This window comes from Eptatretus burgeri, chromosome 10 (assembly GCF_056783735.1).
Source record: "Eptatretus burgeri isolate ZD-2024b chromosome 10, Ebu_testis_v1, whole genome shotgun sequence".
NCBI lineage: Eukaryota > Metazoa > Chordata > Myxini > Myxiniformes > Myxinidae > Eptatretus > Eptatretus burgeri.
This window is the reverse complement of record NC_140970.1, coordinates 46,978,544-46,989,818: the sequence shown is the minus strand read 5'-3', so window position 1 is coordinate 46,989,818 and position 11,275 is coordinate 46,978,544. Positions and strand designations below refer to the sequence as shown.

Below are 11,275 nucleotides of genomic sequence, written 5' to 3'. Positions count from 1 at the left end.
ACAACATGGTGCACGGGCCGCCACTGCAGGCCCGTGTTGTAGCTGCCAACAGGGCAGTTCTTGCAGCTTGCAAACTGTTGCCTTGCGGATCCTGGCGCACATGGAAATGAACAGGGGGGGGGGGCAAAGCAAAAATTGAACGGGGCTGGTGAACATGGGCAGTGGGCATGGCATGGCAAAGGTGATCAGGCAAACACAGCCCGCAGAAGAAGGCCGCTGCAGGCAAACACAGCCCGCAGAAGAAGGCCGCTGCAGGCAAACACAGCCCGCAGATGAACTGGCCGGCACAGGCCTTGAAGTACCACAGCTGCAGATGATCCGGCCGGCACAGGCCTTGCAGCACACAGCCAGCAGATGAAGCTGGCCAGCTTTTGCCGTCAGTGGAAGTTGGTGGAGGGAGTGCGGTGGTGCTGGCCACTTGGAAGGCGGGCTCGGACCTACCTACTTGTCTCCCTCCCACCTATCGCCTTTACCTGTCACTGTACATACCCACTCCCTTAATTTGTCAAACCCCAATTTAGCCCCAACTTTTTTTTTTTTTCTTATTTTTACTTCCCCACTATAAATCGTCCCCTAACCCCCTTTATCGTCCCTGTTCGGCTAACCTATCCTGTCACCTAGCCTACTCCCAACCCCTACGTTCCCTTCCCGGAGGGGAATAAGGGAGAGCTAACGTCCTGTGTCGAGGCCCAACGAAGCCTCAGAATGGCCTCCCCAGAGTTCGGCGATCTTAACACCAAGTGGGTCCAGCGGCCCGCAACGACAGCGAGGGGATGGATGGTGCGGAGGGGTACATCTCCTAATCTACCCTAACAATTTAACTGTTAAACTACCCCGGGGCTTTCAACAAGCGCCTCTCGCTTAAACTATTGGTTCTATAAACCCAGATTCCCGTCGCCTGTGTTGGTGTCCTCACAATTTCGGGCCTCGCCCCCCAATTTTCTCTCCGTGCCCTCACACGGTCTCCTGGCTGGGACACGTGGCTCCCTTTGGCAGGCACGACCCTCTGCCGAATCTCCCGCTATGGCACCCCCGGGCACTACACTGCCTCCGAGCCCACCAGCTCCCTAACACCGGGGAGTGCCCCCCATGGCACCTCCCCTGAAACGCACACGTGGCAGGCTGGCTTCCCGGGCCCCTTCCCGAGGGTCACCCGTGCCCACAACACTGCCCACGCGGCTAATGGCGCCCCGGGCCCCCGCACCAAGCAGGCGCACCCGTGCCCACTACGCTATCCCGGCCCCCCATGGGCCCTTGGCCTACCACGGCCGACTAGCCTGGTGCCCGGGGTACCCACTCAGCGATACTCACCTTTCGCAGCCACGCTCCCAAGCCCGTCAACAGGGCTCCTGCACCCCTCCAAACGGGTTTCGAGCCTACTTCCCCACCAACAACAAAACGACTTCCATTTTTCAATTTGACTAACCCTCTAACTCACTCTACACTGACCCCGGGGTCCCTTGGGCGGGAGTCACTCCTCCCCCCAATCACTCATCGCACCATGCAGTCCCCATTCGCTCCATACACACAGACCCGCTGGCCTCACTCACTCATCATGTCACAACACAACTCACCAACTCTTCAACACACACACCGCTGAACTCTGCCATCCTTCTATCTACATCCCCTAACTCGTGCTCCCACGTCGTCCCTTATACTATAGCACGTTCCTTTTAACACTACGTAGCTAAGCTACGTCCCCACTACACATTCACAAGTCTGTCCATGTCCTAAAATAATCAAAAAAATAACTTTCCCAACCTAAATCTCGCTACAATCCCTCTAACTAATCCATTCCACGGACTCCATGAGGACTTACCCCTGCCCCATGAAGTCGGTCTCGCTAAGCTAACCCTTCCCCCTAACTAGTTTTCATCCTGTGCCCAGGTAAGGGGGTCTTCCACCCCTTGCCCAGGAATCCTGTGCACCCGAAAGTGAGGCTTGCTTTTTTTTTTTTTCCATGCGCAGCACCAGCGCGGCAACTCCCAGCTCGCGCACTTTGTAGCTGCCCGTGACGTCATGCAGCTGCACGTGTTCCTCGTCCCTCCTTGGACGGTACCATCCGGCAGGGATACCCCTCCTGCCGGATTCCAACCCCGCGTGCAGCCATGACGTCACCGTGCGCATAAAAAAAACACAAGCCCCACGTCTCGAGGGGTTCCCCACGCGAACACATGTGCTTTGCCCGTTGGAGCTTAACACACACGATCGCGTGGAGAACCCGTCCGGTCCAAATCCATTATCCTGCCTAAACTTTGTCCGTCCGCGGGATCGGCAAATCCACCGCGTGCGTTTCCGGACCGGGACTTCACTCTCGCAAGCGAGCACGTGGTGGTCTCGTGCGTTGCACAGCACGGACCTCGTGCTCACTGCTGGGTGAACCCGGCACGGTCCCCGAAACAACTACAGCCGCTACTCGGCTTCCTTTCCTCTGTCGTCGTCGTCGCCATTCGACCCACGCACACCTGCGTGTAACGACGCTCACACTCCACTCCATTACATTCACACCGGGAGACGCGGCTGCGTGCTCCCGCATGCCAACCGACATCTCCCTCACATACCGCTCTCTCACACACACGGTCTCCCTTGCACTCGGCCGTTCACTCACGCATGCTATCTCCCTCGCACACGTGGCTCCACGCACTCGCGGTCCCTCATCCACACACCGTCCTTCACTCACACACGCGGGGGCACTCAACCGCGGTGCCTCATCCACACTGGCCGTTTCATCCACACACACTGCCCCACTCACACACGGTGCCTCACCCACACACGCGGGGGCACTCACCCGCGGTGCCCCATCCACACTCGGCGTGCTGGGAAGCACGTACTCTGGCACCATCGCCACCACACCACTCACACACGGGGTCGCTTCCACACACGGGGACACACTCACGCCTTGCGCCACACACACAGGGACAACTACACTGGGGATTCGTGTCCCCACAAGGGTCTCCGGGGCCTCTATACCCCCCCAAGCTCTCCGTGCACCCGTTCGCAGCACTCGTCCCCTCAACCTCGCAAAGCACGACCGAACTCACCTGGTCGTGACTCGCCTCAAGGGGGCATACTCCCTCCCCTCGTTCCTGGAGGAGGCTATCCCGCTGCTCGCACCGGGTCCCTACACGGTCCGCGAGCTCACCCCCATTATCCTCCACTACCTCCGTGTGTGTGTGCGTCACTTACCCCGTCCAATTCACCCCCTATCTCCCGTGTCTCTATACATTTATAAGTTTCTGTTGTCGTCACCTTGTGTCTCGTCTCACACGTTCCGGTCTCCCCATTTAATTTTTCCTTTTCGGTCACCGTCGATTCTTCTGTCACGACCCTCGCCCAACACGTCCCCCGAATTATTTTTTTACCCGCCTCCACCGCGGGCCTGTCAGCCGTTGCACCCCCTTCCAGCTCGTTTGCTCCCACACGTGGAGTCGCCATTCCCAGCTCCCTGGTCACGGCCTTCATGCCTGCCTGCAGGCATCGGCCCATGTTCTGCGTCTCACCCCGCAGCTCTTTCATTTCTTCCTTCATGTTTGCTTCCATTCCGCTTATTTGCTTGTTCATTTGGTTTTTCATTCCATTTGTGTTTGTATCCATCTTTTCGTTCATGCTTTTCATTTCGTTTTTCATTTCATTTGTATTTGTATCCATCGTCGTTTTCACTTCATTTGTATTTGTATCCATCTTTTCGTTCATACCTTTTATTTCGTTTTTCACTTCGTTTGTCATTGCCGCCATCATGGCGAATAGCTGGGCCATGTCGGGTGCGCTTGGGTGAGTCGTTTCGGCAGGGATCGGGGAAGGGTTCTGGTGGTGAGGGGGAGGGGAGGTGTCATACACCGCGGCCGCTGCCGCACCTATTTCGGGCTCTGGGTTCAGTTGGACGAGTTCATGTTCCTGCACGGGCATTCCATCCTGGGCCATGGATCCTACACATTCTACATCCATTTCTAATACCCCCGGCTCCCGCTCGCCTTGAGACGCCATCTTGCTTCTCGTGAAGGGTTAATTTCGCTCGCTCGTAATTTGGAGGGAATCGGGGGTCGCTTCTCTCACCCTTGGACCGATTCCCGTGAATTTAGCTGGAGACAGGAGAGCCCGTTTTCCTGTTCTCCGATACCAGTGCCGCGAGGAGGGCGATGGATTTGTATCCCACTCCTGACACCAGTGTTACGGATTCGCGCCCGCCGGCGTGCTGACGGCCACGTAACTCGAATCGCGGCACGTCGCCCACCGGACGGACAATCCAGTCGTGACCCTCTCGGACTAACGCCGGGAACCAGTCACGGGTGGACCTTTCGGTCTCACCGCGATCGAGCCAATCGGCCCCCGCGTGGGATAGGGTTGCTCGCCAAATTCGACCTACCTAAGTACCCACACGGAGGGTAGACCGGGCGATCGCACCTCGCCGCAGGTCGACTTCAGACACGGGCCACTTAAGCGACCCGTTCCGTACTATCAGAATAACCGAGCGGTGTTATCGTCGACCTCGACGGTTCGATTAATTATCGGGCGTATTCAGCCCACTACCAACCCTTTACGTGAAGCAAGATGAGGATTCAATGAAAGAAATGACGAAGCGAAGCGGGAAACAGTTCAACATAAAGCACATTTATTCGCGATGAACGGAAAGCACACATATACAATTCCACCAAAAGCACATAGAAAAAGAAGAAGAAACACAATGCAATTTTACACAAAAAGCAAATGTGAAAGCGAAGACACAATGCAGAGCTATCCGACTACCGAGCACACGGCAACACTTATACAATTCTACTTCACAGACGGCGCCGACAACACATATTCCCAAAGCAAAAGAAAAGAGAACCACCCTCCAGGATGAGGCGGGCCTGAGGCCGAGACCGGGTCGGGCCTACCCGTCTGATGATGAGGCGCGAAGCGGCAATGGTGCCCCAACTCCGCGGGCCTCGCGGACAGTGTCTGGTAGGGGGTGGGAAGGGGGCCCCCTTGGTCGCACTATCTCAGCGCGGGGGGAAACAGGAGGGGGTTGCTGATGCTCGGGGAAAGGAGGATTTTTACTCTGTCTCGGGTCCCGCGACGAGCGTCTCCACCTCGACCAGGTCGTGCCGTCGGCCTCCCTGGTGTGCATCTCCCGGCACCGACGCGAGCACCCCCTCGTCTGCCCTCGCCGCCGCCGCCTCTCCACAGCTCCGTCCTCTTCGCTCCGACTCCAACTCCGAACTCTTCCTCCTGCGAACTCCTTCCAACGCACACACAACCCCAACGCACATGACGACCAACGCACACGACGACGACGACTGCTTCTTCTTCCCAACTCCACCGACTGCGAAGTCTTAACTCAACTCTACTGACGAACGCGGTCGCTTATATAAGCCCCGTGGCTTCGCCTTTGACCCCTGCCTTCGACCTTTAACCTCGCTCCCCATTGGCCCGAGAAAAAGTGGGTGTGAATGCATTTTGATCCATGAATTTGCATATAGCGACCGCCCTCCAACGCCCTGGAGGCGGGGCCAAATCGCCCCTCGCTCACCGATTGGACGGAACAAAAGAGGGCGTGTGTCGTTTTTGATCCGTTTTTGGAGCGGAAAGTCCGTGGTTTTGTACACGTTGTTCGGCGCGCGCCCTGCACGAGTCCAATACCGGTACCCACAAGCGGCGCAAGAACGGTGGCGATGCGACGGTTGCGAGGTGTGACGGCAAAGGTCGGCGCCGCGGTGGGTGGTTGATGTTGTGATGACTGTTGAGACGCGGTTGGCGGTGGTGATAATGGCGGTTGGTCCAAAATAAAGATAGTAAAAGAAAAACAGCTATCCTGAAGAGTCGCAGCACGCATGAATAACATTTATTCCCTCTAGACAACGGGTTTGGGCCTAACTACACATATACTTACCGAGATATCTCACCTAAGGGACCTGAATGGTGGTTTGCGAATTTGGTAACCACAACACTATATATATATATATATATATATATATATATATATATATATATATATATATATATATATATATATATATATATATATATATATATATATATATATATATATATATATATATATATCTACATATATAATTATCCACATACCGAGGAAATGCCGATCCCCTTCCAATTTTACCGTTAAAAAATGCTCCACGCATCAGTCAACTTTTCATTCGTTCGTGTCAAATGTTATTTATTTATTTTATGAAAGAAATTGTATGTTTCTTTCATTCTTGTTTTTTCACGAAAAGACATTGGATGAAACGTGTGCACTTTCTTGGGAAGACCCTTACATTGTGGCACGTCGTCTCCGTCCGCCCTCCCACCCTCCAACCCCCAGGCATCTGCCATACCCCAGACACAGATCCCTTTTAATGAGTAAAATATGCTAAGGAGTAACAATCAGATCTAACAGTCCAAGGTAAACTACACCCTGCACATTACCCGTTGGATGCAATTATGGTTTTCCGCTTAAATCCTTGTAAAGCAATAAACGAGTTCACCGTGCACAGGTTTTTGGAACCACATTTCACCCATCCCTAAAATAACCACATATCCCAATTTAAATGGATTGTTCCACTTTTAATAGGGCATTAAGCCTGGTGTTTGGCTTAGTGGTTAGGGTGGTGGCTTGGGATCCCAGGGTCCTGAGTTCAAGCCCCGTTGGCCGCTGAATTAATACACCAGAGGGTTGTCTGAAGTCGGCGAAATGATTACCATTGTGTACTGGTGGAGGGCCACTGCATCAGCGACACAGTCACGCTTCGAAGAAATGATAGCTATCCTGGCAGCTAAGCTGCCATACGCAAAAAGAAGAATTGGGCATTCAGTCAGAGAACCCCAGAATCGATTTCCCAAAAGAAGATGACTTAAATAAATGAATGCATGGCTAAAGCACCTCCTCAAACCAGGATGAGAAGGGGAGAAACAAATAGTCAATTTGTGTTCGTGGACGTAAAATTGTCTGTAAAAAGAAAAATCTTACTCAATAGTGTCTCCAACTTAATTATCGGTTATCAAAGTCCACTGGCTATAAATCACCAAATAACATTTTCTTTAACCCTCTAGAGCCCACAAAATGTTCTGGGTGAACAAAAAAATAACCCCTGGGGCTCTAGAAGGTTAATTGTTATGCATTGGCTTGAACACATTCAACATAAGACGTACACAAATGTTGAAACACGCAAAACTTCGAGAAAGTCTGATTTATGAACAATTAATTTATAAATATCACAACTCTTGGTTGGGAGGGAGAAAATTTTTTTTTTTTTAAATTCACAAAACTATGGGCCAACAGGGTAAATGAAATCATTTTTATTGTAAGAAATGAAGAACAAAAATTGGGACCTCTCCAAACAGAACTAGTGGTGGTGAGGGTTTTTAATGGGAAGAGGACCAGGCAGGAAGCAGTGAGGAAGCATGGACTCGGCGATGGTGGATGTCCCCAGCGGGTCAGCAAAAAGGAAGAAGAGCTGACCGGGTGATGGAGGCACCACGGGGTCAGTTCTGAAAAAGGGGAGGCCACTCTGCTCGCTTCTCAGCATGTCTCTCAGTCTCCCTTCTCTGTCGCTACGTTTATCCATTCAGAGGATACCTTGTGTGCACTCTTGAAATTTCGGCAGCTTCAGCCAATACAATATATTTTTGCTTGCTCGGCAACAGAAGCACCTGTGGGGTCATTGACATGACTCAGAGGGACTGTCATGCATAATGTTGTCAGTACCGCTGAGGTATCGCTACCTGAGGAACTGAAAATAAAATAAATTCCACTAAAGGGAATTACCCTGCTGCCCTTCTCTTATAAATTCACCTGACAAGGGGTAAATTCTTAGCCAAATCTACCCCAATCCGAAAAGCAAATTTTAAACTTTTAATACCAAAAAAATTTTTTAGGCACATTTTCACAGACACCCCATGCGATGGACATTACATGGGTGTTGTATATTTTGAGAGATGGGTCATACTGACAACTGTACCACCAAACAATAGTCCAGGTCACGCAACATCCTAACTTTGATATGTAGTGCCGCTCCCTCAAAGGTGAAAGCACGATCACCACAGGGACTACGGTGGCTCAGAGAGAAGACCCACCACCATCTTCTCGTGGAAGCTTGGGATGGGCAACGCATGCTGCTCATAAGCAGCATCACCCACATAAATAAGCAAATAATTCATTAAGGTCACACCAAAAACGAGAGAAGGCAATTGAGTGGAAGCACATGTATTTTTTGTGGCCTTAACAAAATGTGCGACATTTAAGAGGACACTTATAGTGGGTATAAGACACCACCCCCCCCCCCCCCCATAAAAATTCAATTCCAGCCAGACTGACAGATTAACTGGAAAGAACATTCTGTACAAAACATGAGGATGTAAAATATAAAAAGTTCAAAGATCTTTTTCATGATCCCAGCAGCTTGCAAGTGCTATATTCTTTTCATCAATGACAGCCAGCATCATATGTGAGCCACATGTTGTACAGACATATAAAGCAAACACACATACAGAGAGACACTATCAATATGAAGCAATGAAAAATATAAATATAAAGAAATAAATGTAATAGAGTGGTGAAACTGTCACATTGAAAGAGAAAGTATGTGGGGATAAAATGTGAGGACAGAGATGGAGGATCAAAAAGTTTGGAAAAAAAGAGGATTCGATTGGTGATAATCAATAGATCCTTTACATTTTAACTATTAGTTCATCCCGTTCTTCCCGAAGAGTATGCGAGACATCACCGGCACAATGAACAAATTCCAAATTCCTGCCCTAACTACTGCTGGGAGGGGGATGGCAAACCACTCAGCATTACCGTAGGCAAAGAAACTGCTTCGGCAGAACCGACACTCTGCAACACACAGTATGGTACATCAGATCGGATTAGTTAAACCAAACTGTTAACTTGAACCTGCACTGAAATTGCTGCAAACATTCATGAGTTGGAGCAGGAAGAAGAGCGGGGTTGGGAGGATAGCTTCGAGGTGTGCACGTTCGTCTACGAGCTGTCGAGCCTGGATTATAAACCGTCACCCTGGTGTTTCACATGCAGGGCGATCATCAATGATCACTGTCCATCCGAAGGACGTTAAGCCATAGGACAGGTCTACTGCCGCTGGTCGTTAAAGATTTGACTGTCTTTCGCAAGGAGTAGGAGAGTCATCACTGGCATCCTGGAACAAATTACAAATTTCTGCCGAAATCACCTTCAGTAGAACGTCGGGCCTGGACAGCTGGTTCGTGAAAGACTTGGGCCAAAACCATTCCCCGACCAACCCCAAACGAAGGTGGGAATATAATTAGGGCCGTTAAAAGCAGTAGTAGTCGTAATAGCAGGAAGAACAACGGTTGCAAAATTGTGATTTACCGTAAAATGGCAGAAGCAGAAACACAGCGGAAGCTAAAAAAATCTGCATAGTCTTTGAAAATAGAATGCACGGCACTTACACCTTGCAAAACTCGGAGACAAAATAACCAGAGCTAAGGTGAAAGCTGTTAGGGAAAACTGCTGAGATTGTAGGTTTCAATCAGAGGGGTATTAAAAATAAATAAATAAAAGCATTCTTCTTCTTCTTCGTCTTTCATGGCCCAATTTATTATTATGATTTTTGGCCCAAATCTTTCACGAACAGGCTGGCGAGGCCTGACGCTCGACTCAGGAGTTAGGGCAGGAATTTGGAATTTGAACATGGTGCCAGCTGTAGCTCGCCTATCTTCGCGAAGGAAAAATAGAAGACATCGTTCGATTTTTATTAAACTTACAGTTCACAAAACAGCTATTCACATTCACATTTTCCCATCGAAGTTTCACAGAATCTCATCAATTGTCAGGTTTTCCTTTTCCGTTCGCTCAGACGCGTCACCTGTGAGCCAAGGACAGCAGAAAATGAATTCATTTGACAACCGACGTAGCTCCCCCTATCGTCTTGCCCAACACTCAACACAATCACGCTCCAAGTCCAAGAGGTCTACAATATATTCAACACAGTTGCAAAGGAATTGGAAACAGTCCTGTGCCTGTACATGCTTCACACCTGTCTTCTAGATATGAGTCACTTGGAGTCTTCGGCCTTGGGACAGTCTTTCCTTTTGATCTCTTGCTGGATCTCCTTTGGGAATTCGGCAATGCGTTCCCGCAAACAGGGCAGGCAGAAACGCCGTGTGTAAAAAAGACTGCAATCCTGCAATGGTTGCAACGGGTCACTTCAGCTGGATCAGCAAACACAACGATCTGGCTAACAAATTGTTTTGTTTTACACGCTACATTACTCAGCCATGTTGACAGCAATGCAGTCCACTCTATCACCTTGAGACAGCGATTAGTCAAGAAGATACCTGGTTAGGAGCTCATCTATATATTACACAGAGGGAGTGATGAAGAATTGAGATGGAGGGGAAAAGGAGGGGGAGGGGAAACAGAGAAGGAAAGGGGGGGACAGCCAGAGAGTGTGGGATGTATCTAGAATGAAAATGGAGAGGGGAATGAAAAAGAAAACCTTCAATTCCTGGAAGGTGTGGGGGGAGGGGTAGGGAAGGTGGAAGGTAATGTAAAAAAAAAAAAGTTCCCATTTTTTGTGTGTGATAGACAGGGCCTGGCAGGATGGCCTTGATGTCCACACACACCTCTAAATTGTCAAGCCGGGTTCTAATCCTGACCCAGCTATACACTGTCATTCCGGTGTTTCACAGGCAGGGCGATTCATCAATGCGTGTGCCGCCCCTCGGATGGTCATTAATCGAGCGTCCCGTCTGCCGACAATAGTTGGTGGACGTTAAAGATCCCATGGTGTCCTTCACCAATAGTAGGCGAGATATCGCTGGCACCATGAGCAAATTAGAAATTCCTGCCCTAACTTTCTGAGCCGCAATGGTGACCCTACCAGCATTGTAGCTTAGTAACTGCTTCAGCAGCATCGTACATTGCAGTGATGATTAGCAGATGGCTGCATTTGAAACACCAAAAATCTAGAAGTAAACGTTAGATGTGGACAAACGTTAAACAGCAAAACTCACAATCATCTTCGTATTGCATTACACTCAGCTGCTTGCAGACTTCAACCAATGAACATACCTGTCCAGCGCACACAGTCCGCTGGCAGAGCTTGCACCGAGAGCCTAGAACCAGTGCATGTCTTCTTTCGGTGGAAAACGGGTCCCGGATGACGAAAGATTCCTCTTGTAACCTAGGGAATGTATATTTGGATTTTTGTTATCATGTCCTTGGAGGCATGCAGTCACTTACTTATGCTGTGGATGATCACATATCCGAATGGCACCATTCCTCAGGCCGTTGGGAACGTTGTAAATCTGGTTA

The 11,275-nt window shown here is 50.1% G+C and overlaps 1 protein-coding gene across 14 annotated transcripts in view; it reads right to left on the bottom strand.

The window, feature by feature from the left end:
- Window positions 1-11,275, bottom strand: part of CDPF1 (cysteine rich DPF motif domain containing 1) — a 68,534-nt gene that overhangs the window by 36,814 nt on the left and 20,445 nt on the right. For 3 of the 14 annotated variants that reach the window (XM_085898148.1, XM_085898149.1, XM_085898146.1), the window contains exons 3-4: window positions 11,033-11,144; window positions 9,996-10,142 (exon numbers count right to left, since the gene is read on the bottom strand). In XM_085898148.1, the coding sequence (XP_085754274.1) occupies window positions 10,014-10,142; window positions 11,033-11,144 (241 nt within the window). In that variant the 3' untranslated portion in view covers window positions 9,996-10,013. Of the gene's footprint in view, window positions 1-7,235; window positions 7,630-8,166; window positions 10,143-11,032; window positions 11,145-11,275 lie in introns of those variants that run through there. The other 11 variants (XM_085898144.1, XM_085898155.1, XM_085898151.1 and 8 more) reach the window with 7 other exon arrangements.